The 27,807-nt window shown below is 45.4% G+C and overlaps 2 protein-coding genes across 5 annotated transcripts in view; one reads left to right on the top strand and one right to left on the bottom strand.

Moving 5' to 3' along the window:
* Positions 1-3,227, top strand: part of TMEM204 (transmembrane protein 204) — a 40,102-nt gene extending 36,875 nt beyond the window's left edge. The window contains exon 3 of the mRNA XM_030545689.1: positions 101-3,227. Coding sequence (XP_030401549.1) covers positions 101-345 — 245 coding nt within the window. The 3' untranslated portion in view covers positions 346-3,227. The remainder of the gene's footprint in view (positions 1-100) is intronic.
* Positions 1-27,807, bottom strand: part of IFT140 (intraflagellar transport 140) — a 244,046-nt gene that overhangs the window by 84,282 nt on the left and 131,957 nt on the right. For all 4 annotated transcript variants that reach the window (XM_030545678.1, XM_030545680.1, XM_030545679.1 and 1 more), the window contains 3 exons: positions 16,106-16,262; positions 13,639-13,770; positions 5,259-5,458 (listed from right to left, as the gene is read on the bottom strand). In XM_030545678.1, the coding sequence (XP_030401538.1) occupies positions 5,259-5,458; positions 13,639-13,770; positions 16,106-16,262 (489 nt within the window). The remainder of the gene's footprint in view (positions 1-5,258; positions 5,459-13,638; positions 13,771-16,105; positions 16,263-27,807) is intronic.

Raw genomic sequence — 27,807 nt, 5'->3', positions numbered from 1 at the left:
TTTCTGAAGCACTGTGGGATCCTTTGGGATGAAATGTGCAAGAGAAATTCAAGAGAAGTACCCATTTTGAAAAAGTGTCTCTCTCTCACTCTGCTTGCAGGTTTTGTTCTGGTCATTGGATTGGTAACTTTCTACCGTATAGGGCCCTACACCAACCTGTCCTGGTCTTGCTACCTGAACATTGGGGCCTGCCTCCTGGCCACACTGGCAGCCGCCATCCTCATATGGAACATCCTTCACAGGCGGGAGGACTGCATGGCGCCTCGGGTCATTGTCATTAGCCGCACCCTGACTGCTCACTTCCGCCGGGGGCTGGAGAATGACTATGTCGAGTCACCATGCTGAGAGCATGTGCTTGAAAAAGGAGAGTCCTCTGAGAAGACTTGCATTGGAATTGTTTTCTATAAGTATACACTGTAATTTAAAACTAAGTGTTGAAGGACATCACAAAGCTCACTTCTTTTGAAAAGAGGCCCTCAATTATTATTTGAATGGGCTCCATCTATCTATATATGTATAATACACATAATTATATATATATTATACAGCACCCCTCTTCCTCTACTGTACAGTGGAAATATATTAGATTGTCAGCACAAGCATCCTGATAGAACTTTACAGCCATCTGCCAGGAGCTTTCAACTGTGGCAGGGGCAGAGTGAGTGTGGTCAGGGTACTGAAAGTGGGAAAAGGACAACCTACTACTTTAAATTCTTCCCTTATTTTGAATGAAGTTATTCTGCTCCCTAATAATGCCACAAGCTCAAGGGCTCAGCTGTGTTCACAATCCTCCTTTGGACCCAATAGATAGACAGTCTGACAGAGCAGGAAACTTGTCATGGGTGTCAAAATTTACAACAGCATAGTTTGGGCTCAGGTAATGTTTCTTTTAAGGTGGTGAGCCTGACCTACCCAATTTTTAGGAACATCTAATTTGGCTGTAACATTTATTCCACACTGAAGCATGGAACACAATCTATAACCCCAGAAGCAAGTAATATAATTCTAGCCATTTGTAAATGATATGAGTGCAAAAAAATTAGTGTGTGTGTTTTCAGACACTATTTTGTCCTTAAAACTCCTTTGGGAGTTTTTAAGTTAATTTTGCAGGCAGCTAGAGGTGCCATTAACATTGAAAGAGAGGTACACAGCTAAAACTCCCTACCCACTGTGCTGAAAGTGCACTCCATTGTTTACACTGTGGGTTAATATCCATGGGAAGAGGTTTTACCGTGACCTCCCCATACCCCCAAATATACGATTAACTTATTTTGTCAGAAATGGCTACTATGAATGAATATACTAAATTCTTTTCCCACAAAGTATGCAGACTTGGCATGCAATTTTCAAACTTGGGTGCCTAATTCAGCATGCTCATTCTGCACTTACTGACACATTGGCACCTAAAGCAGATACTTGGGAGCAGAACTGCCTATCAGAGCACCTAAATTTGAGAAGTGGGCATTTAAGAATTGATCCTTGCAGGTCAGACCCCTCAGTGCCAAATAAATTGGTGGGACCTGAAGGTATTCAGCACCTTGCAAGATCAGACCTCTAGTGCATAAGTGTGATGCTATACAGCATGACGGCTCATGTCAACAATGTGCATGTAATATCAGGCAGCCAACCAGCAAGCCAAAAACTACACTGCAGAAGTCCCTAAATACAAGAGTTAGAAAAGGACAAGCAGCAATGAGAGATGCTACCTTGATCATACTCACTGATAAGACTGAATGACTATGAGCTGCAAACATTATAAAATCTCTCTCTGAGGCTGTTGTGCTGCTCGCAGCTGAATTCTCTGCTTTTCATCTTTGTTACTGTCTCCTTTATATTTTGCTTCACTTCGTTGAAAAGTGATCAAGTGGCTCTTGAGTTCTATTCTGCACCCAAATTCTCATGTAATAAAGAATGCAGCCCCAGTTGCCACTCTGCACGATGCCCAAAGTCAGTAGCTCTCTACAGAGCTTGATGCTCTAGAAGCAAGGACTTCTAGAATTCAGCACCCTATAATACATTGCTCTAGAAAGCAGAGTTCTATAAAGCGGATAAGTTTTTTCTTACACCAGTTTATAAAAACCAAGAGAAGTTTGTTTCCATTTTCCTGACTTATTTTACAGAAAAGCAAGGTATTTTCTAAAAATAATTGTGGTATAATTACAGTTTTTAAAAATAAAGTATTGGAATATTTAAGACATATTATTTCAGTTAATATTGCAATATCGATATTATAATATGTACATTAAAATTTAAGTCACCTATGTGGTCAGTAGCATTGTAATACTTAGTATTACTGTGTTTATTTTAAATGTATAAATAAAGTGGTGAATGTTCAATTCCCTTTAGATGATGTACTTTGTATTTGAATGGCAAATAATAAGATCTATCATTATCAATCATGTTTTGTCTGTTTAACAAAAGAGAATCCACATGGTCAGAATGTTTTATTTGCAAATCTGTCCTTGAAAAGCGATGGCTATCCTTCTGCAACATTTGAAAACTAAGTATTTTCATCAGTGGTGCACTGTGATAACAAGTTACAAGGTGTGTGTTTATTCCAGACATCTGAATCCATCAGGTGCACTGAAAGGCCCAAGGCCAGAGGCCAAGTGTTTTCAACAGACCAAGAAGTGAAGATGTTTAGTTAAGTCCTGACTTGTGCAGCTGTACAATATGCCTGAACAACTGCATCTTTCAGCACACATTAATATTTTCATAATATTATGTCCATTTTGTCCATTTTGTAATGAATCATGATTCCGGTTAGATGTATTCAATACACCATAATATCATCTACCTGTAGTAGGAAGGAAGCCTGAGACATAAGCCCTTTATCCAAGACCTGGTGTGAGGCCTGAACAAAAGTAGAGGTCAGGCTTTGCTGATATAGAGCATAGTAGCAAAGTTAGCAGAGGTCAGGCTCTGCCTGCTTGCAAGCTCACAGAACCTGGAAAGAACAGGCCTGGTATTGCAAAAAACACATACATTCCTAAAAAAGGCTAGGCACAGGACACTCACACAAACCCATTCCAGAAGGATGGTACCAGAACAGCCTGACAGTCAATATGGTACAAAATGTCCCCTGCCCCCAAAGATAAAAAGAACACACTGATCTCTCTTAAAGATGAGGTCAGGATGACAGTGTGATGAATAGAGATGTTTTGATCAAGCCAAGATATGCAAGGTAATGGGTGGTAACAAGCCACATGAGGGGGCAGTAACTAACTATGTCAGAGGGACAATACGTTACTTGTTTGTATCGGTGTATAAAATGGAGTCTCAAAGAGTGTGTCTTTGGCTGGCCTAGGGGACAGTGGAAAGTCCTGCCACTAAATATATGGAGATATACCTATCTCAGAGAACTAGAAGGGACCTTGAAAGGTCATTGAGTCCAGTCCCCTGCCTTCACTAGCAGGACCAAGTACTGTCTCTGACAGTTCTTTGTTTGTTTTTGCCCCAGAACCCTAAATGGCCCCTCAAGGACTAAACTCACAACTCTCAAACCACTGAGCTATTCCTCCCCACTAACTGAGCTAGTTCATTGCAACAGGCATACATGTGTTAGCGTACCATGTGTTTTTGTCACTGAGTGCCTTCATACCTTAACGGTGTGATGGGTTGGGTCACAGAAACCCCCTTGGGGCTGCCAACTGCTGTGCCAAGACCACTTATGCCCCTGCTTTCCCTGCCCTCCCAGTTTGGGACTCCAGCACCCTGTCTTGTTGAGCTAGACACACCAGTCTGCTCCAACACAGACTCAGGGTCTGAACCACATGCCCCAAAGTTGCAGACTTAACTGAAAGCAACTTAAGATGTGTTCCTGTCTTTAACACTCAGATGCTGAATTCCCAATGGGGTCCAAACCCCAAATAAATCCATGTTACCCTATATAAAGATAATACAGGGTAAACTCATAAATTGTTCGCCCTCTATAACAGTGACAGAGAGATATGCACAGCTGTTTGCCCCCCCTCCCCAGGTATTAATACATACTCTGGGTTAAGTAAAAAGTGATTTTATTAAATACACAAAGTAGGATTTAAATGGTTCCAAGTAGTAACAGACAGAACAAAGTGAATTGTGAACAAGTCTATGTTTATGTCTGAAACAGTAATAAAACTGAATATAGATAAACTCTCACCCTCAGAGATGTTTCAATAAGTTTCTTTCACAGACTGGACACCTTCTTAGTCTGGGCACAATCCTTTCCCCTGTTACAGCCCTTGTTCCAGCTCAGGTGGTAGCTAGGAAATTTCTCATGATGGCCACCCCCTTTGTTCTGTTCCACCCACTTACATAGCTTTGGCACAAGGTGGGAATCTTTTGACTCTCTGGGTCCCCCACTCCTTCTAAATGGAAAGACACCAGGTTAAAGATTGATTCCAGTTCAAGTGACATGTCACTGTAAGACTTCATTACCCACTTGCCAGCACACATGTATACAGGAAGACTTACAAGTAAAACAGAATCATCTACAGACAATTGTCCTGATTAATGGGAGCCACCAAGATTCCAAACCACCATTAATGGCCCACACTTTGCATAATTACAATAGGCCCTCAGAGTTATATTTCATATTTCTAGTTTCAGATACAAGAGTGGTACATTTATACAAACAGAATGATCACACTCAGTAGATTATAAGCTTTGTAATGATACCTTACAAGAGACCTTTTGCATGAAGCATATTCCAGTTACACTAAATTCATACTCATTAGCATATTTTCATAAAATCATATAGAGTGCAATGTTACAAATGGATCTTGTGATCATTAGGCAGTTTGCTTGAGGTCTGCTGTTCCAGCTATCTTTGCAGAGCTGGGATAGCACACAGAGACAATTCACACGCAGTCAACATCTGACAACATTACCAATTAATAGCATTAAAAGTAACATGAGCATGGGTACTAAGATGAGATGTCCAATATCATACAGTCATAGAAGTTCATTTGATTGCTGCTGACCATGCCAGGTACATCCCATCTGCTGTACTGCTACATGCACTAGGTATGTCCTGACATTTCATTGTTCTCATTGGATGACACCACCATGACAGGTACAGTACAGGACCAGCAAAGAAAAAGTTAACATAATACCTAAAGGGCAAAGGTTTCAGCTTGTTTAGGATGACAGAGTGTGAATGAGGGCAAAGAGAAGGAGGAAAAATTGAAGAAGTCTAAAGGGAACAAAACTTCATATGACACAAGTGAAAATAAATCCCACCACTAAATGAGTCATTACAAATGTTTAGATCCCACCTTTTGATGAGTTTGATGGATTTGAAGGCCTCATCCATGTCCCCAATTGTTAGATAGAAGCTGAAGTTCAGCATAGCTTCACGGGTAGTTTTGTCACACTCTTCCAGACCAATGAAATCTCTCATGGGCCTTTTCGCAACCATTTGTGAGAGTTGTACTGAGCCAGATTCCACTTGTGCTTCTTTCTCAGCTTCTCCTGGCTGAAAGGAAAACTACCATCATTCAGGTGCTAAGCAGACTTCAATACATTCCCTTGACCTACAAATACAGATTTCTACAAGATTTTAACTATATGACTACTCCCTTCAACTTAAATGGGAGGAGGGTCAAGCTCTTACAGTTGTCAGAATAATTAATACTATACTACTTTTCAAAGTGCCTTTTAATATAGAAAGGAGTGTCTCTAAAGATTACTAAAGCATATAAGTCATGAGGCTCAACATTTGTTTTTCATCAGTTACAGATAAGAGGTGTGTACAGTATCTCTGAAGGAGCAGGAGTAACTATTACAGTTAAGGTTGCATTATAGTTTCCATAATAACCTCTACATTTCTGAACCTTTCAGGCTGAAAGTTTCAATGGTGAATTTCTTTTTTAAGTTAACTATCCAGAACCTCTTATTTTTTACTCCTGTCTTCCCATTATTAGTACTCAGATTCACAACCATATTCTATAAAAATGGCAACTTTGGAGTACCCGGAGCCTTAGTAAGATCTAAATTACAACTCCACTCAGAGCCCTCACAGGGCAATTTAACTATTCTTCTGAACAAAACAAGAGAAATTCCTTTCTTGTGTCACCAGCACCAAATAGTCTCTTTGGACTTTAAGAATTAACTTTTCACAAGCCAAACACAATGAAACATCTTGGTCTGAGCCACCATGGATGCTGAACCATCCTCATTCTAATTTAGGCAGTCTCTTTAAGCCATTTTCACTGCCAGACAAGTGTAGGGAAAGCCATGTGTTAATATTTAAGGGAGCTTAATCTAAAAACTATGCCAGAGCACATTTAAAGCCACATATTAATGAATAAACCATCTGAAGTATTAGCCAGATTAAGTAATGCAAGCCACGGTGCAAATGAGTATTAGATACAATTTTTGGAATTCCTGGTTCAGGAGAGGCAAAGACATTGTTAGGTTGACTTACAGTCACCATAGTAATTACTGTGGTGGTTCACGTCCACACTACTCTCCTTCTGTCAGTGGTCACCAGAAGCACTTCTACTTAAGAGGGGCAGTGTGGGGGCTGAGAGCCCAGGCTCTCAACTCTGCCTGGCTAAACCCCCATCCCCCACGGGCTCTCCACGGGGAGCCAGGAGCCTCAGTGCAGCTGGGCTCCCTGCAGAGAACAGGGACCCCACAGACTGGGCAGTACCCAGGATCCCTGCAGGGAGTGGGGAGTCGGGTGGCCACAGTCTGGCTCAGAACAGGGAGCTGGGTTGGGACCGCCCTCCCACCATGGAGCCAGGTGGGCGGAGCCTGGCTCAGCGTAGGGACACTGGTGGGGCAGCCTGGCTGAGAGTGAGGAACTGGGACCCCGGGGTGGCAGCCCAGCTCAGAGCAGGGAGCCTGGGCAGTAGCCCATCTGGGAGTGGCAAGCCAGGAGTCCAGGGGGAAGCTGGGCTTCAGCTGGAGCCCTGCCACCTTCCCAGAGGTGACAGCCCAAGCTGTGATTCAGACTTTCTTGTGAATTTCATGGCTCCAGCATGGAGTAAGCAAGTAACCTGCAGGGTCTACACAGACACAGTTGCCCTAACTACACCAACATAAGCCCTATGTCTTTCATAGAGGTGGTGTTATTATGTCGATGTAGCAGGGCACTTACACAGGTGGGAGAAAGACTGTAGTCTGGACCCTGACATAATTTAGTCGATGTAAGCTGCCTTATGTCAACCTAACTCTGTAGTGTAGACCAGATCTAAGACAGTTTTGGTGTGTCAAATGGACTATTCCATGTTTAAAATAGTCACAAGACTATGATATGTTTACTGTGTCAGTAAAGAAATAACAAGTAATTCAGCCTTTAAAAGAAATGTACTGACTGAAAAAAATATGGAAATGGAGGGGGCAGATGAATGAAGACTGTGGAAGAGGGCAGTTATAGATACTTACAACAGGCTTATAGACACATCCTCTCCGAAACAACAACTAATGGCAGCAAAAAACAATACAGAAGGAGAAAGAGAGAGGTAAAAATTAAAGTAAAATATAAACATAGAGTATGAAGAAAAACATGCATGAGGTGGAACTGGAATGTAGCAGCTCTTTTTTTCATCTTGCAATTTATGGAAAGGGAAACCAAAATTAGATGTAATCCAGATAAATGTCAGTTCTGCTTGGAAAGGTTATTGTAATTTATTTATCAGAAACAGATTTGGGTTGCAAAGTTCTGGCTCTAAATGCCCCAAAGTTTGAGATAATCCAGATGTAGGTTTCTTCTGTAGTCTCTTTTCTCAAGAGATTAGGAGCTAACCACAAAGTTTGGATCCACATTCAAATTTACCAAAAGTTACAGGGTGGTTGAGTGTAACTTGCACTAATTAGGCATTCAATGGTAGTGGAAGATGAGTGTAACTTATACCCATTTGGTATTTAGTGGAGACTAAATTCAGTCCTGATGCAAGTAGTTTGCAGTTCCTATTTAAGTTAATAGGAACTGCACCCACTTATGCCAGAGTTAAATTTTATGCTCAGGAGTATCAGGGCTGGTCCAGGCAGGTATAGCAGTGAGCAAGCCACCAACGGCTCGAATGGCGGAAGCATAAGCCTGTTCAGGACTAGGTTGAGGTCCCAGGAAGGGGCAGGGCGGTGCACCCAGTAGTAGAGGCGCTCCAGGCCCCTGAGAAATCCAGTAACTAAAGGGTGGGAAAACACGGAGCGGCCACTCTCTCCTGGATGGAATGTGGAGATGGCCGCCAAGTGCACCCTCAAAGAAGATATCGCCAGGCCCTGCAGCTTAAGGGATCAGAGGTAGTCCAAGATAGCGGGGATCAAGACCTGAGAGGGAGTAGTATTCTGCGTTTCACACCAGCAGGAGAAACGTTTCCACTTGGCCAGATATGTTGACCGAGTGGAAGGCTTTCTGCTACTCAGGAGTATATGTTGTACTGGAGCGGAGCAGCATAACTCTGACCTGTTTAGCCACGCAGGAGCCATGCCGTGAGGTGAAGGGCCTGCAGGTCCTGTGTTATGAGGTCCGGGTGGAGAGGCAGGGTAATTGGGCTGGCTATGGACAGGTTGAGCAGTGTGGTGTACCAGTGCTGTCTGGGCCATGCTGGCGAGATCATGATTAGGTGCGCTCTGTCCCTGCGGAGTTTTATCAGGACCTTGTGAACCAGCGGGAACGGAGGGAAGGCATAGAGCAGCCGGTGTTTCCACGACATGAAGAATGCGTCCGAGATTGATCCCGGTGAAAGACCCTGGAAGGAGCAGAACGCTCGGCACTTCCTGTTAGTGCGAAAGGCGAACAGGTTTATGTGGGGAAAGCCCCACTTCTGGAAGACCGAATGAACAACATCTGGTCCCATCGACCACTCGTGACAGAGGCAGGATCTGCTCGGCTGATCCACCAGAGCGCTCCAACCCTTGGGAGAAAGGACACCACCAGGTCCATCGAGTGGGCCGTGCAGAAGTCCCAGAGTCGGATGGCCTCCTGACAGAGGGGGGAAGATCGAGTCCCTCCCTGTTTGTTGATATAATACATGGCCGTTGTGTTGTCTGTAAACACTGAGACACAACAGCCATGTAGATGCTGCCGGAATGTCTGGCACGCCAGGCGGACTGCTCTCAGCTCTCGGACATTTATGTGAAGCGTCAGCTCCTGCGATGACCAAAGGCCCTGGGTACGAAGGTGTCCGAGGTGAGCCCCCCATCCGAGAGATGATGCGTCCGTCGTCAGGGACAGCGAGGGTTGCGGCAGATGGAATGGTAACCCTGCACATACCAGCCAGGGGGTTAGCCACTAGTAGAGGGAGCGTAGGGTGTTCGGGGGAATGGTGACTATTGTGTCTTTTGGGTCCTTGCCTGGACGGTAGGCCGAATTGAGCCATGTTTGGAGGGGTTGGAGGCGGAGCCTGGCATATTTGGTCACATAAGTACAGGCAGCCATGTGACCTAGGAGACCAAGACAGGTGCAAGCCAAGGTCGTCAGGAAGTTCTGCAGACCTCGAATGATCGTTAACATTGCCTGGAATCACGGCTGGGGTAGGTAGGCAGGCCTTGGCTAGATTGGCATCCAGGGTAGCTCCTGTGAAGTCTAGCCTTTGTGTGGGGACCAGTGTGGATTTCTCCATATTGAGCTTCAGGCCTAAGCGTGTGAATAGGTCCCTGACAATGCCTACATACTGCCTGACCTGTGTCTTGGAGGTCCCTCTGATGAGCCAGTCATCCAGATATGGGAATACGTGTATCCAACGTCGGCGGAGGTGTGCGGCGACTACGGCCATACACTTTGTAAACACCCTTGGGGCCATGGAAAGGCCAAAGGGGAGGACTGTAAATTGATAGTGCTGGTGGTTGGCTACAAAGCGAAGATACCTCCTGTGTGGAGGAAAAATGGCGATGTGAAAGTACACATCCTTCATATCGAGGGCAGCATACCAGTCTCCAGGACCCAAGGACAGGATAATGGTCCCCAGGGAGACCATGCGGAACTTCAACTTTATCATGAAATTGTTGAGGCCTCGCAGGTCTAGGATGGACCTGAGGCCTCCTTTCGACTTGGGGATCAGAAAGTAACGGGAGTAAAACCCTTTGCCCTTTTCGTTTTGTGGTACCTCCTCTATTGCTCCTATGGCGAGGAGCGTCTGCACCTCTTGTAGGAGGAATTGGTCATGAGAAGGGTCCCTGAAGAGGGACTGGGTTGGAGGGTTGGAAGGTGGGGATGAAACAAATTGGAGGTGGTATCCTTGTTTCACCGTGCATAGGACCCAGAGGTCTGAGGTCAATTGGGACCATGCCAGGAGGAAGTAGGAGAGGCGGTTGGAGAAGAGAGGAAAAGGATCCTGTCCTGAAACTGGTACGCTGTCCTCGGGTGTACCTTCAAAAGGCAGACTTAGGTCCCGCTGGTGGTTTTGAGGAGCCGTGGTTTTGGCCCCCCTGGGGTCCGGACTGGCGTCTATGGCCACCCCGCCCGGCCCGTCTGCTAAAGTCTTGCCTGTGTCTGGGCACAAAGTATGGGCGGTGAGTCTGGGGACGGAAAGGTCTGCGTTGGGTCACAGGTGTATGCATGCCCAAAGAACGCATGATGACCCTGTTGTCTTTCAAGCTTTGTAGCCTGAGGTCAGTCTTCTCCGAGAACAGACAGCTACCATCAAAGGGTAAGTCCCGGATTGTATATTGTAACTCAGGCGGGAGGTTGGAAACCTGTAGCCATGAGATGTGTCCCATGGTGATACCGGAGGCCAGAGTTCTGGCTGCCGAGTCGGCCACATCTAGAGAAGCCTGGAGGGAGGTTCTGGCCACCTTTTTCCCTTCCTCTAGGAATGCAGCGAATTCGTGGCGGGAGTCCGGGGGGAGTAGTTCTGTAAATCTACCCACCTCTGCCCAGATATTGTAGCTATAACGGCTCAGTAGAGCCTGCTGATTTGCCACCCGGAGCCGTAGGGCGCCTGCCGAATACACCTTGCGGCCGAGAAGGTCCATTCGCCTAGCCTCCTTTGACTTTGGGGCTGGAGCCTGTTGGCCATGGCGCTCCCTCTCGTTGACCGATTGGACAACTAGCGAGGAGGGTGGACATATAGATACTCGTACCCCTGAGAAGGTACCATGTATTTACGCTCGACCCCCTGGCCGTAGGGGGGATGGAGGCTTGGGACTGCCATAAGGTGTCTGCATTGGCCTGGATGGTCCTGATAAAGGGCAAAGCCACCCTAGTGGGAGTATCTGCCGAAAGGATGCTCACTACAGGGTCGTCGACCTCCAGGACCTCCTCAACCTGGAGGTTCATGTTGAGCGCTACTCTCCTGAGGAGGTCCTGATGGGCTCTTAGGTCTATTGGAGGCGGCCCCGAAGAGGAAGTCCCTGACACTGCCTCATCTGGAGAGGAAGAAGATGAAATGCCGGGGACAAGCGGGTCCTGTATGGCCTCTTGCTCATGCGCTGGTTCCTGCTCCAGCGGCACCAAGGAACCCGGTGGGTGGTCTAGTGGCTCCTCCGTCCCGGGTGGAGGAGGATGGCTAACTGTGGCCTCTGGTGCTCGGTGCTCTGATGAAGTGGAGCAGGCCAGAACTAGAGGAGCATCTTGGGCCTGGTGGTACGCCCAAGGTGTCCAAAAGGACCACTGGTGAGGTCCTGGGTCCTGAGACCAGGCTTCTTGAAACACTCTGGTGGGCACATCGGAATCGCGGTCTTGGCCATAGTAGCTGTCCGCGTGGGAGGACACCGACGTATGTCTGGATGGCCATGGAGGAGCGGAGAAGCCTTGTGCAGATGTTCCAATGGACCTCGCTCCCCTACGTATCGGAGACCGGTGCCGGGATGCATATCGGTACCGGGATCGAGAGCGGGACCTGCGACCAGATCGGTGCCGGGAGGTCGACCGAGATCTCGAATCCCAGCGTCGTGAATGGCTTTGGGAGGCACGGTGCCTGGAGCGGTGCCGAGAACTGGAGCGGTGCCGTGGGTAGTGAGCCAGTGAACAGAAGTCCAACCGGTGCCATGAGTCTGACCGGTGCCGTGTAGTAGAACGGTGCCAGGACTGCGAGTGGCATCGAGAGCGGGAGCGCCGTCTGGACCTGGAGCGTCTGCGGGACCGCGACCGTGAGCAGTGCCGGTCCGCTGTGCTGACAGAGGGTGGTCTAATCAAGGTCGGCTTGCCTATGGATTGGATTACCCTCACCAGTGGTGCCGGAGGTAGAGGCAGTGCCGAGTCTGTCAAGGCGATCAGGTCCCTCGCCGCTGAGAACGCCTCTGGTGTGGACAGCATGGTGAGCTCTACCGTGGCAGGCGCGGGGAGCTAACAGGCGCCGGACTCGACGGCCCTTGTGGGACCGGAATCGATGGTGCTGATTTAGTTGGTGCCGCAGCGGGTGTCGGCGCCAGGCGATCCGACCTAGGCTTACTCTCTGGCTGCAGTGTGGGTGGTGTCGAAGCAGCAGGAGTCTTGGCCTTCCTCAACCTCGGGGAGAGGGAGCGTCACGGAGCTGACTTCGGCGCTGGCGACATCCGGTGCCGAGAGTCTTTGGGTGTACCGGTGCGGTCAGGTGCCGCAGAGGCACTTCTTCTCACCGACTGACCAGCGCTCGGTGCCGAAGGTGGAGGGGTGAGAGCCGCCTTCATGAGGAACTGTTTAAGCCTGATGTCCCGCTTCTTTTTTGTTTGCGGCTTGAAAGCGTTGCAAATGGGGCACTTAGCTGTCACGTGCGATTCCCCGAGGCACTTCAAACAGGAGTTGTGCGGATCTCCTGTCGGCATCGGCCTGTGGCAGGCCGAGCACGGTTTGAAACCCGGTGAGACGGGCATGGGCTCCGGAACCGAGTGCGGGGAAGGGGCTACTCCCCGAACCCTGCTAACTATTACTAAACTAACTATACTATTAAAGAAGAAACGTATAACTATAAGTGTATATATATATATATATATATATATATATATATATATATATATATATATATATATATAAAAGAATTATAACTATATACACGATAACGAACGAGAAACTACGAGTAGCTAGGGGAGTGGAGGTCAGCTAAGCCGCACTCCACTGTTCCAACGACCAACATGGACGGTAAGAGGAACTGAAGGGTGGCTGGGTTAGCTAGGGTATATATCCGGTGCCATAGCAGCGCCACTCCAGGGGCCCCCAGCCGACCCACCGAGTGTTGCTAGGGTAAAAAGTCTTCCGACGAACGTGCATGCAGCGCACGCACACCTAACTGGAATGGATATGAGCAATCACTCGAAGAAGAACTGCTCCATCACTTTTGCTTGTATATCACTCACCTTTTGCACACCCATGGAATGCCAGATTAGTGCAATTTACATTACATTGTCAATACATCCATTTTATTACTACCTTTGACTATACTGTGATAAAAGATTCAAGGACTCAGGCTCACAAGGCTAAGGCTGCAGGCTTCAAGAACCTGCAAAAGGGGAGGGTCTCAGAGCCCAGTCTGAGACTGAATATCTACAATGCAATTTTTAGTCTTGCAGCCTGAGACCCGTGAGCCTGAGTCAACTAACCTGAGCTCTGAGATTTAGGGTTACAGGTTTTTTTATTGCAGTATAGACATATCCCTTGTCACAACTTTCATTGGCACTGAACCTGCTTACTCCAAGCTCCTTTTGGCTGTATCTGGCCTCAAGTGCAAAGAAAGGTGTTAGCATGTGGTTGTGGCAGAAGTAGAAAAGGATGTCCTCTTTGTGATCTCTCACCTTTTTTGCAAAGTAATAATGTGGCACCTCGATGCCCAGAAGAGCCTGGTAGGTTGAAGGCAATGGGAAGCTGTCCTGAAGCAAAAGGCCATGCTCTTCAGTACTGAAGAATGATATAATTAAAACATCCGGCTGGAAGGGGATATAAAATATTGTTTTGTTTTAATGGTACAATATCCTATTTTAGTTTTGTTTTTATTTTCTATTTTCAGTTGGCAGAGTCTTCACTTGAACAAAACACCACACAAACACCTGCTGGTGAGGGCAGAGCAACAGGCTTCCTCCCTACACTAAGTGGCTAACTAAGTCATTCTACACTTTAAACTATATTTGCATAGGGCCAGTCACCTCTGTCTCTCAGGAATCAGCATCGCCATCCCTGAAGAGGGAAGCCCCGATAGCATACTCCTGCTCTGGAAGTCTCTGTTTTAAAGACCCAGCACAGGCATAACTCACAACTACTTTTAAGTTATTTTTAATCCAGCATCATTCCTAGTGCCATTTTAAAAGCTCAAAGTGTTTCACTAGACATTCTTTTCTAAAGGTATGTCCACACAGCCGACTTTAAAAAGCTTCCACTTTAATGTGGCTGTGTTGTCACGGCTCCAGCTCTCCCAGTGCTGTAATAAAACCACCTTCATGAGGGGAATAGTTACCAGCACTATCTACACTGTCACTTTACAGTGTTGAAACTTGCATTGCTCAGTTGGGTGTTTTTTCAAGTGTAGACAAGACCTAAGGCTTTAGTTGTCATTCAGCAGATGCCTACTCTTTAACCTTCTGTCTGCATAAGAATATCCCTGGAGGTCAGTAACCCTCCCTGTAGGTTTGAAGAACAATATTTGTTAGTTTACTATTGCTGCTCAGCAGGAACTCACAGATTGTTTTGGGTTATCACACAGTTATTTGCTAATTCAGCAAAGCACTTGAAGCATCTAGACCCAACTGAAGACAGTGGAACCACTCACACATTTAATATTAAGCACAAGTTTAGTGCTTTGCTGAATAGAGGGTCTCAAACTAAAAATTATTTGACCCTTTTCTGCTTCTTTATGTTTAAAGACCCAAAATTATTTACAAGCTAAACATTTTGTTCTGCTTCTTCTTCACATTAGAAATATCAAGTCTTAATTTCCTTCTCTTTGCCGGAGAACCTTGACAAGGTCTCCAGAGGACCAGAATGTGATGCCACACAAGATTGCAACCTAAACTTCATCTACCACTTCCCCATTGTTCAGATGCTCCAAAGATTTTGCCAAGATCATGCAGCAAAGAGAAATGTAATATGTCTAATCTGGAGAGAATTATGGCAGGATTGTGCATGGATCTGGACCCTGGTCTGGAAGGGGCAACATGGACCTCTACATTTTAGATCCAAGGAGCAACTGTAGGGATCCCCACCACAGAGCAGATGAGGAGGAAGCATTGTCAGAGTAGTGAAGTCAGAAGTGCTGGAAGCACATTAGCAAGGAAGAGCCTTTGATTTATTTGACAGGCTCTCTGGTAAAATTAAATCTGGGCAACATTTAGTGTTAATTCACCACTTTAAAAAAAATTTAAATAACAAGCAGAAAAGAGCCATTTCTGGGAAGTGCAACGAGGAGGTAAAAAGGCTGTCTCAAAGAAGCAATATAGAGGAAAGACTTTCTTTTTTTTTTTGGTACTTTGCAGTTCACCTTTAACTGAAGGGTCTTTATTATTCTAACTAAACATATTTTGTTACTAGAGATGGGCCCAAGAGACAAAATTTGGATCCATATTTCAAAATGGAATGGTGTTTCAGATCTGGGATTTTGGGTTTGATCCACTGATAAACAGACCTCACTTGCACAATTCTAATCCAGAACCAAGCTTGGATTTTGAATATCCCCAAATTTTAGATATTGATTCAGACCCACATCTACCTGCGACACTGAGATTTGGGTTCCTTCATAGAGTTATGTCCCTTCCTCTCTTACTTTGTAACTTGCAGTGTTTTTCATGTTTTTCCTCAGTCATATATACTTATGGGGGGAAAAACCCACAGATTAGCAATGAAGAGCAGCATTAGAGCCTTCTGCAAACCCTCCAGAAAAGCCCCAATGATCTCATGATTAAAGTCAATATCTTTCACTTTCTGTGGGAATAAACAAAACTAAAACACCCTGGGCTGTTTGTTACTGATTTGAGCTTACAAAAACCACAATATGAGTGCTCTAGGAAAAACATTTTGAACTGGCCTTCTGCTCATAAGATTTTCCTATTTTCTTACCACGAGTTCTAATATTTTCAGCATGAAACCCACTGCTAACAACAAAACGTATTATGACCAATAGAAGTCACAAATACCAGACTCTTAAGTTTGTTTGGCTGCTACCTTCTGTGCACTGGATCACAGTATCTACACAGATAATTTAGTGAAGGCCAGAACCAATAGTTTATTACTGGGATAAAAACAAATCAGAACAGAGCAAGAGAAAAAACATACTGTGCTTTCTGAGTTCTCTGTCTGTCGCTGCTGCTTGTCTGGAAACCGCAGGTTTGGTTCAAGGACTGCTTCACATACAAAAAGCCTTGGTTCACCAGGGTCCCAAAAGTGGCTAACAGGGATGCGATCTTGCAGTTCTGGATGCTCAGTGACACTCCTGCAAAATCAAATGGAGGACAAATGTGTAAAGACAGGTGGAACATGTCCCGGGCTGCTTAATTCAATTCATTAACATAAATAAAGGATAAAACATACCATGGGATAGCCCCAAAACGATCATCATATATATAATATATATAATATAAATGTTTAAAATGTCCTAAAAGTGCAGTTAAGATACAATAAACTATCATAATAAGTACAAATATTCATTGTATTAGGTTCAACCTCATAATAGCAATGCAAAGAGTTCCAGGTTTGACACATTACTCAAGTATTTATAGCTTGCCCAGTACCTTCATATCACATGTCCTCTTATGTATTTTATTTCACAACACAAAGAGTTGACATTTATTGAATCCCTTGGGAAAGATGTATAATATTCAGTCCTAGTGTTTTTTCTTTAGGAGTACTGGGTTACTAGCTGTCAAGGCTGAATCCCCACTCTGTCACACCGAGTGCAGAAGTGGGGCCTGCAAGGATTACAAAAATTAATACTTGCCACTCCAGGCTTGTATTAAATTCACAAGATTATAGCTTTTCTCTGACCTTGGCTTGGTAAATGCTGCCACCACCCAAATGCAACAAAACTCCCTTTGAACCCATGAAGGAGCACTTGGGAATACCTCACTGTGGAGTGCCCTCAAGCCCTTTCTCACACACCCCCTCTGGGGAAGAGCTGAAAAAGGAAACAAAGGAAATTAGCTGTGGCTACCAGCTAATCAAACAACATGCACAAACCTCTCAGGACATCAAAAAACCAATCCTGTTCATAAAAAAGGTAAATTTTACTAAAAACAAAAAGAAAATACTGTGACAGGTTGGATCACAGAAACCCCCTTGGAGCTGCCAACTGATGTGCCAAGACTACTTATGCCCCTGCTTTCCCTTGCCAGCTTGGGACTCCAGCGCCCTGTCTTGTTGAGCCAGACAAGCCAGTCTGCTCTAACACAGACCCAGGGTCTGAACCACATGCCCCAAAGCTGCAGACTTAACTTAAAGCAACTTGAGACTTTTTCCTGTCTTTAACACTCAGATGTCCAACTCCCAATGGGATCCAAACCCCAAATAAATCCGTTTTACCCTGTATAAAGCTTATACAGGGTAAACTCATAAATTGTTCGCCCTCTATAACACTGATAGAGAGCTATGCACAGCTGTTTGCCCCCTCCCTAGGTATTAATTATACTATGGGTTAATTAATAAATAAAAAGTGATTTTATTAAATACACAAAGTAGGATTTAAGTGGCTCCAAGTAGTAACAGATAGAACAATGTGAATTACCAAGCAAAATAAAATAAAATGTGCAAGTCTATGTCTAATACGGTAAGAAGACTGAATAAAGACCTCACCCTCAGAGGAATTCCAGTAAGCTTCCTTTTATAGACTAGTCTCGTTTTAGTCTGGGTCCAGCAATTACTCACTGTGATGAAGTGAGACTGTTCTTAATGTTTCCTCTGAAGACTCTGTGGGTGCCTCAGTTTCCCCTATGCATTTCTGTCTCCTAGCAACAAAAGGCCAGGGCCCTTCCCCCCTTTGCAAGGGGATAGCTAAAGGTGAACAAAGAGATCAGGTGACCTCCTGGCCCAGGAAAGAGACAAAGGACAGAAAGGAGGGGCTGAAGGGGGTTTCAGTTTGGAGCTGGCTGGGGACGGGGAGTGAGTGCAGATGGGGTTGTCTGGCTCCCTGGGCCCCAGAATGCACCCGGCTGAGGGGTCCGGTTCTCTGTACCTACAAGCTCTGTTTTAGACAGTGTTCCTGTCATCAAATAAACCTCTGTTTTACTGGCTGGCTAAGAGTTATGTCTGACTGCAAAGTGGGGGTACGTGCAGGACCCTCTGGCTTCCTCAGGACCCCGCCTGGGCAGACTCGCTGTGGGAAGTGCATGGAGGGGCATCTGCTGAATGCTCCAAGGAGAGACCCAGGAAAGTGAAGCTGTGTGAGCTTTTTGCCTTGAAGATAGTCTGCTCCAAGGGAGAGGAGGCTCCCCAAAGTCCTGACTGGCTTTGTGGGGAGCAGTTCCAGAGCATTGCCCGGGGACTTCGTGACACTCTCACCCCCTGTAGTTACTGTCCTTTGTTCCAGTCTCTTTCAGGTATCCTTAGGGGTGGAGAGGTTCTCTCTTTAGCCAGCTGAAGACCAAATGGAGGGGTCTCCCAGGGATTTAAACAGACTTTCTCCTCTCTCCTATGCAAAGTCCAGCTCCAAGATGGAGTTTTGGAGTCACATGGGCAAGTCACATGTCCACGCATGACTGAGTTTCTTACCAGTCAAGCCACATTCCTGGGAAAGCTCCAATGTGGACTGGCATCTTCAAGTTCATTGTTGGCTTAAGTGGTTCTTGACTAGGCATTTAATTTGCATGTCTTTCTCAACAGAAATCAAGCAAGTATACAGTCAAGCCAACTTCAAGTACAAAAATGATACATGCATACAAATAGAAGGAATGTATTCAGTAGATTATAACCTTTACAAAGACATGTTACATGGCATATGTAGCATGAAACATATTCCAGTTATATCATATATATATTCATAAGCATATTCCCATGAAGATGTATGGGGTACACCGTCACAATGTCTACACAGCAAATAAGATGTAATTGGAGCTAGCATGGGTAACAATAGAGTAAAGATATGGCTGCACAGGCCGCAGTGCAGCCACAAAACCCAAGTATGTGCCTAGGGCCTCCAGCAGCACTCAGGCACCTAGACCGTACCACCATGTCTTTACTACTATTACTATTCAGGCTAGCTAGCTTAAAGCTGGCATGGGTAGAGCTATCTGCATTAGAACAACATCTTCACTTGCAGTGTACACATATCATGAGCGCACCCAACTCAGTGGCCAGCCTTTTGTCTTACCTGCCTTTGGCTGGAATCTCACAAATCTTCTATTCTTAGGTCAGACCTGAGTACATCACCCAAATTATACCAATCACTGAACACCCTGCAGGTCTGGCACCTGTGTTTGCTGCTTTGTTTCAGATTCTAGATGTGAAGCCTCCTGGTGCCTGAGACCTGCTCCACATACAGTTTTTTGTGCCAATGTGACTTTTTTGGCTAATTGTGTGCTTGTTTTTTAACTGAAATAGTTATCTGGTCCAACCCAACTGTGGACAGAGTAATATGGGTATAAAGGTGTCTAAGGGTATGTCCACACTACAGTCACTATAGTGGCATAGCTACATTGGTGCAGCTATGCCCCTGTAGTATAGATGCTTCGTCATCAAGAGAAGAGTCTTTTAATTCACCTCTCTAAGAGATGGTAGAGGTGGGGGGGGTTGTATGACTTTAACTATTTGCGTGTGCAGTCGAGGCCTTAGGGCTTCTAACTGATCTAGCAACACTAAAAACAGACTGCAGTCATGGCAGTGTGACCAACAGAAGGGGCCAGCCTCCCAGAGCATGTACCTGTGCAAAGCCATAGGCATGTACTCGAGACTGCTAGCTCCATTCACTGGCTGCGCTGTCATGGCCATACTCTATTTTTACCCCATTAGCTCCATCACAGCTAGCACAAGTATGTCTCCCTGCATTGGGAATCACACTCTCAATTTAAACATCACCATCTTAGAAGTCAAGCACACAAATAACATTTTGAGATACAGACTGAAATATGCAATTAATACAGAGACTTATGGTTATATTTCATGAGTCTCATTTTCTTTCTACTTGCTCCTTGTGCACACGCAGGTCAGGTAGATTAAGCTAGCCAGAAGACAAGGAAGCACAAGGCCAACAAGACTGGGGAATGAGGTGGTGAAAAGCACCCACTCAGTCAGGGCAGGCTAGAGACAGAATTAGACAATGGACTGGTTACTCCATGTTGAAGCTCTTGGAGAAGAGGAAGGCGATCAGGAACAGTCAACATAGATTCACCAAGGGCAAGTCATGCCTGACCAACCTGATTGCTTTCTATGATGAGATAACTGGCTCTGTGGATATGGGGAAAGTGGTAGATGTGATATATCTTGACTTTAGCAAAGCTTTTGATACAGTCTCCCACAATATTCTTGCCAGCAAGTTAAATAATGTGACAGGGTGGGGCCAGTTGGCAACAGGAGAGTGATAGAAGGCAGATATATTAGCCCCAGGTTAATCAGGTCCCTTTTCCCTGGGTAAGATAAAAGGGGCAGTTCCAGAACAATCAGGAATTTGCTGGAACAAATTAAGGCAGACAGGCTAATTAGGAGACTTGAAGTCAATTAAGAAGCTGCTAGAATCAATTAAGACAGGTAGGCTAATCAGGGCACCTGGTTTTAAAAGAACCTCACTTCAGTCAGTGAGGAGTGCATGTGAGGAGTTGGGAGTAAGAGGTACGAGAAACTCAGAGTGAGTAGGTGTACTTTTGGAGGACTGTGAAGTACAAGCGTTACTAGACATCAGGAGGAAGGTCCTGTTGTGAGGATAAAGAAGGTGTTGGGAAGAGGCCATGGGGAAGTAGCCCAGGGAATTGTAGCTGTCACACAGCTGTTACAAGAGACACTGTAGACCAGTGGTCCCCAACCCTTTTGTGGCCAGTAGCACATTCGTGTTTTCAGAAGAGTGTAGCAGGCGCCAACAATTTTTCAAGGCTTATTTTCTGCTTGTACATTAAATAATAAGAAAAACATCATATTTAATATTACATAATATATGAATCCATAAGATAAAAAGGGTAATTTTACATATAAAAGGTATTATTTAAATTATTTGGCAATTACTCTTTCACCTTACCATGTGAATTTGCTCTTTTTTATCTACAAAATATTTTACAAAATAAATATCATAAACAGTTTTCATCTTATTTATTTTTTAAAAAATAAAACATTGTTGAACTGCTCGTCCAAATATATTTATTATTCTTACTTTAACATAGAATGAAGCCTGCAGCCCCAGAGTTCTCTGTCCCCGGCAGGGATGAGACTGCAGCTTCTCTCCAGCTTTGAAGCCGCAGCTGCGCGCCTGCCAGGGACAGAGACACCAGCGCCCACAGCCTGTAGCCCCGAGGTTCTCTGTCCCTGGCAGGCGTGGGGCTGCAGCTTCTCTCCGGCTTAAGCTGCGGCCCCACACCTGCCGGGGATAGAGAACATCGGGGCCCACAACCTGAAGCCCCGGAGAAGCTATAGAGAAGCCGCAGCCCCACACCTGCCAGGGACAGAGAACGCCGGCGCCTGCAGCCCCGGAGAAGCCAGAGAAAAGCTGCAGCCCTGCGCCTGCCAGGGACGGAGAGCGCCAGGGACGGAGAGCACCAGCGCCTGCAGCCTGAGTTCTCTGTCCCCATTAGGCATGGGGCCACAGCTTCTCTCCCCTGCTGGGCAGTAGGCGGGCACACATAAATGCCCCAGCGGGCGCCATGGCGCGTGCAGGCACCGTGTTGGAGATCACTGCTGTAAACAGTTGCAATCTACAGGGCCGTGGGCTGGAACCCAGAGTAGAGGGCAGGCCTGGGTTCCCCCCATCCCCCTCAACTCCCTATTCGAGGTAAGAGGAGGTGACCTGAACTGTGGGTCCCACCAGAGGGGAAGGTCCCTTGCCTATCCTCCGACCCACTAGGTGGGTCTGCAGAGACTGCAAGGACTGTTCTCCTCCCTTTCCCCATGCTGCCCAGTGATGAGGTTAGCTGAGTGAACGGCAGGTTTGAGCCACTAGCAAAAGTGGCCAAACTGGGGGCTGCTGTGAATCTCTGAGGTGAGCAAAACCAGCAATAAGTGCAGGACCCACCAAGGCTGAGGAGGAACAATAAGTATGGATTGGATGAATGGACTACAAGGTGGATAGAAAGCTGGCTAGATTGCTGGGCTCAACGGGTAGTGATCAACGGCTCAATGTCTAGTCGGCAGCCGGTATCAAGCAAAGTGCCCCAGGGGTCGGTCCTGGGGCTGGTTTTGTTCAACATTTTTATTAATGATGTGGATGATGGGATGGATTGCATCCTCAGCAAGTATCCTGGAAGGTAGGGATAGGATCCAGAGTGACCTAGACAAATTGGAGGACTGGGCAATAAGAAATCTGATGAGGTTCAACAAGGACAAGTGCAGAGTCTTGCACTTAGGAAGAAAGAATCCCATGCACTGCTACAGGTTGGAGACCGACTGGCTAAGCAGCAGTTCTGCAGTAAAGGACCTGGATATTATAGTGCACAAGAAGCTGGATATGAATCAGTAGTGTGCTCTTGTTGCCAAGAAGGCCAATGGCATACTGGGCTGTATTAGTAGGAGCATTGCCAGCAGATCGAGGGAAGTGATTATTCCCCTCTATTCGGCACTGGTGAGGCCACACCTGGAGTATTGTGCCCAGTTTTGTGCCCCTGCTACAGAAGAGATGTGGACAAATTGGAGATAGTCCAGCAGAAGACAACAAACATGATTAAGGGGCTGGGGAAAATGACTTCTGAGGAGAGGCGGAGGGAACTGGGGTTATTTAGTCTGCAGAAGAGAAGAATGAGGGGGGATTTGATAGCAGCCTTCAACTATCTGAAGGGGGGTCCAAAGAGGATGGAGCTAGGCTGTTCTCAGTGGTGGCAGATGACAGAACAAGAATCAATGGTCTCAAGTTGCAGTGGGGGAGGTCTAGGCTGCGTATTAAGAAACACTATCCCAGTAAGAGGGTGATGAAGCACTGGAATGGGTTACCCAGGGAGGTAGAGAAATCTCCATCCTTAGAGGTTTTTAAGGCTGGGATGATTTAGTTGGTATTGGTCCTGCTTTGAGCAGGGGATTGGACTAGATGACCTCCTGAGGTCTCTTCCAAACCTAATATTCTATGATTGTATTGAATAATCCTGCCAGAAGCACAGGAGTTAAACAGCCTCCTTTATCTGCACTTACTCATCAAATATAAAACCTACTGCATTTCAACATCAACTGTACAAATCACAATTTTCAATGCCTCCTAAACAGCATTGCAAGCTTCACAATCACATTATCTATCTGACACTGCATCACTTTTAGTTTGTCCTATATATATATATATTTTTTAAATACCAGGAACATTAAACATGTATAAAAGATACCGCAAATGCAGATAAACATTTAGCCAAGCAGCAAACTCTAAGGATACATCTACGTTGCAGCTGGGAGGTGTAATTCCTCACTCAGATAGACATATGTACACCCACTCATTCAGAGCTAGCATGCTAAAAATAGCAGTGTGGCTGTGGTGGCATGGGCAGTGGCTCAGGCCAGCCACCTGAGTACAAACCCATCAGAGGCCCTAGGTACTTATTCAGGTGATTTGCATGAGCTGCCATGGCCTCACTGCTATTTTTAGCATGTTACCTCAGTCAGAGCTAGTGCAGGTATGTCTATGCAAACTGAAAATTACACTTCTCAGCTGCAGTATAGACATACATGTAGTGTCTTACTCATCTAAGCCATGGTTCAAATCCAGCTCAGTAGCAATCAAGAGGTCTGATCTCATGGCTGTTTGATGGCCTATACAAAATGAGTTGCTGTTCTTGATGGAAAAGAGCCCATATCTCTTGCACAAAACTAAACAAAATGTGTACCATCATTGGGGATCTGAGCCAAGAGATCAAGGAATGAACAAGCCATGAAGACAGATCTGCCCTCTGATCCAGAGAGGTGGTTCCTTTATGTTGAAGTTGAGACACAATGAGGGAGCCAGCACTGCTGCAGCTCCTTACTCAGTACTTGGGCTGCAAATAGGAGACTTCTCTGGGTGTGTCAAAAGTGGTACTTTTCACAAGTACTAAACTCTCCATTTAAAAAAAAACAGTGAGGTGTTGTGGTCTAGTGGACCGAGCACAGAGCAGTAAGCCAGGAATTCCTGCATTTTTATCCTGGCTTTGCCAATGACTTTTTGTGCAGCCTTGGGAAAGTCAATCACTTTCTGTGCTTCACTTCCACCATCTATGCAATGGGGCTAACATTTACTTGCATACCTCAGGCATTTACATACCACCAAGATCGAGGCAATATAAAATCCTAGGTAGATTCACAATACCTGTGAGGGATAATTAATGTCTGTATAGTGCTTTGAAAACAAAGCATGACCCTAAATGCTAAGTATCAGTGTAAAGGGAGACAGAAAACAGAGGCCTCAGCAGTAATTATTTTTCTCCTTTATTGGTGTCCCCAGAATGAGAGGGGGGAAGGGAATGAGGATATGGAGGTGGATATTACCACATCTGAGGTAGAAGCCATACTTGAACAGCTTAATGGGACAAAATCGGAGGGCCCGGACAATCTTTATCCGAGAATATTAAAGGAACTGGAGCATGAAATTGCAAGCCCGTTAGCGAGAATTTTTAATGAATCGGTAAACTCAGGGGTTATACGATACGACTGGAGAATTGCTAACATAGTTCCTATCTTTAAGAAAGGGAGAAAGAGTGATCCGAGTAACTACAGGCCTGTTAGTTTGACATCTGCAGTATGTAAGGTCTTGGAAAAAATTTTGAAGGAGAAAGTAGTTAAGGACATTGAGGTCAATGGTAATTGGGACAAAGTACAACATGGTTTTACTAAAGGTAGATCGTGCCAAACCAACTTGATCTCCTTCTTTGAGAAGGTGACAGACTATTTAGACAAAGGAAATGCGGTAGACCTAATTTACCTAGATTTCAGTAAGGCATTTGACACGGTTCCACAGCGGAATTATTAGTCAAATTGGAAAAGATGGGGATCAATATGAGAATTGAAAGGTGGATAAGGAACTGGTTAAAGGGGAGACTACAACGGGTCATACTGAAGGGTGAACTGTCAGGCTGGAAGGAGGTTACTAGTGGAGTTCCTCAAGGATCGGTTCTGGGACCAATCTTATTTAACCTTTTTATTACCGACCTTGGCACAAAAAGCGGGAATGTGCTAATAAAGTTCGCGGATGACACGAAGCTGGGGGGTATTGCTAACACGGAGAAGGACTGGGATATCATACAGGAAGATCTGGAAGACCTTGTAAACTGGAGTAATAGTAATAGGATGAAATTTAATAGTGAAAAGTGCAAGGTCATGCACTTAGGGATTAATAATAAGAACTTTAGATATAGATTGGGGACGCACCAGTTGGAAGCAACAGAGGAGGAGAAGGACCTTGGGGTATTGGTAGATCACAGGATGACTATGAGCCGCCAATGTGATATGGGCGTTAAAAAAGCTAATGCGGTTTTAGGATGCATTAGGCGAGGTATTTCCAGCAAAGATAAGGAGGTGTTAGTACCGTTATATAAGGCACTGGTGAGACTCCACCTGGAATACTGTGTGCAGTTCTGGTCTCCCATGTTTAAGAAGGATGAATTCAAACTGGAACAGGTTCAGAGACAGGCTACTAGGATGATCCGAGCAATGGAAAACCTGTCATATGAAAGGAGACTCAAAGAGCTTGGCTTGTTTAGTCTAGCCAAAAGAAGGCTGAGAGGGGATATGCTTGCTCTTTATAAATATATCAGAGGGATTAATATTAGGGAGGGAGAGGAATTATTTAAGCTTAGTACCGATGTAGACACAAGAACGAATGGGTATAAACTGGACACTAGGAAGTTTAGACTTGAAATTAGACAGAGGTTTCTAACCATTAGAGGAGTGAAGTTCTGGAACAGCCTTCCAAGGGGAGTAGTGGGGGCAAAAGACATATCTGGCTTTAAGATTAAGCTTGATAAGTTTATGGAAGGGATGGTATGATGGGAGAGCCTAATTTTGGCAACTGATCTTTGATTATCGCCAGATAAGTATGCCCAGTGGTTGGTGTTGGGATGTTGGATGGGATGGGATCTGAGTTACTGCAGAGAATTCTTTCCTGAGTGCTGGCTGCTGAGTCTTGCCCACATGCTCAGGGTTTAGCTGATCGCCATATTTGGGGTTGGGAAGGAATTTTCCTCCAGGGCAGAGTGGCAGAGGCCCTGGAGGTTTTTCGCCTTCCCCTGCTGCGTGGGGCCTGGGTCACTTGCTGGTGGATTCTCTGCAGCTTGAGGTCTTCAGACCACAATTCAAAGACTTCAATAACTCAGGCATAGGTCAGGGGTTTGTTATAGAAGTGGATGGGTAGGGTTCTGTGGCCTGCTTTGTGCAGGGGGTCGGACTAGATGATCACATTGGTCCCTTCTGACCCTAGAATCTATGAATCTATGAATCTAAAACAAAGCAGAAAGATACCTTAACAGTTGTCTCCACAATCTAACTCATTACAATTAATCCCTAGGCTCAAAAACAAGATTATGGTTTATGTGAAAAATTGGGAGTTTTTAGATTTTGCTGCCCCAGCCTTTAACTTAATGTATCAGATTTTCCCATTTGAAACATTTGAATTTGAGGGGTGGCGGACTGCAAAGTTTTTAGCACACGAGTCATTCTTATATCTTGCAAAAGAATCCTGGCAAAAAGCTGAAACCTGAATGGCTCCTGCCACACTGGACTGCATCTGAAAAATTTGCAACAGTGACACTGGAAGAGATTTTGTTGTCTTCAGGAGGAGGGGAAGGGCGACGCTGAGTGGGTTATTTATTTATTTATTTATTTATTTATTATTATTGCTTTTTTAATTGTTTGATGCTTTCACTCTCATTTCAGGATGCTACACACTAAAAGCATAAATGTCAGATGATGCCAATGTGTTTTCTCTATTTGCATACCAGCTGACACAAATCTCTCAGTTTTACAGTGACCTGTGCCAGGCTGAACAAAATGCTACCGTTTAAAGCTTCCACCATCCTCAAATTTGCCCTGTTGCTGTATTTATCTGGATGACTAAAACCTAAAGGACTGAAAATCTGCCTTCTCTGCATTCACGAATAGAATCAGAGAATATCAGGGTTGGAAGGGACCTCAGCAAGCCATCTAGTCCAACCCCCTGCTCAAAGCAGGACCAATTCCCAACTAAATCATCCCAGTCAGGGCTTTGTCAAGCCTGACCTTAAAAACCTCTAAGGAAGGAGATTCTACCACTTCCCTAGGGAACCCATTCCAGTGCTTCACCACCCTCTTAGTGAAAAAGTTTTTCCTAATATCCAACCTAAACCTCCCCCACTGCAACTTTAGACCATTACTCCTTGTTCTGACATCAGGAACCATTGAGAACAGTCTAGAACCATCCTCTTTGGAAGCCCCTTTCAGGTAGTTGAAAGCAGCTATCAAATCCCTCCTCACTCTTCTCTTTTGCAGACTAAACAATCTCAGTTCCCTCAGCCTCTCCTCATAAGTCATGTGCTCCAGACCCCTAATCATTTTTGTTGCTCTCTGCTGGACTCTTTCCAATTTTTCCACATCCCTCTTGTAGTGGGGGGCCCAAAACTGGACACAGTACTCCAGATGAGGCCTCACCAATGCCGAATAGAGGGGAATGATCACATGCCTCGATCTGCTGGCAATGTCCCTACTTATACAGCCCAAAATGCTTTTAACCTTCTTGACAACAAAGGCACACTGTTGACTCATATCCAGCTTTTCGTCCACTATAACCCCTAGGTCTTTTTCTGCAGAACTGCTTCCTAGCCATTCGATCCCTAGTCTGTAACAGTGAATGGGATTCTTCCGTCCTAAGTGCAGGACTACTTGTCCTTGTTGAACCTCATCAGGGTTCTTTTGACCCAATCCTCTAATTT

The sequence above is a fragment of the Gopherus evgoodei genome, unplaced genomic scaffold, assembly GCF_007399415.2.
Source record: "Gopherus evgoodei ecotype Sinaloan lineage unplaced genomic scaffold, rGopEvg1_v1.p scaffold_38_arrow_ctg1, whole genome shotgun sequence".
Lineage (NCBI taxonomy): Eukaryota > Metazoa > Chordata > Testudines > Testudinidae > Gopherus > Gopherus evgoodei.
This window is presented reverse-complemented; position numbering and strand designations above follow the sequence as displayed.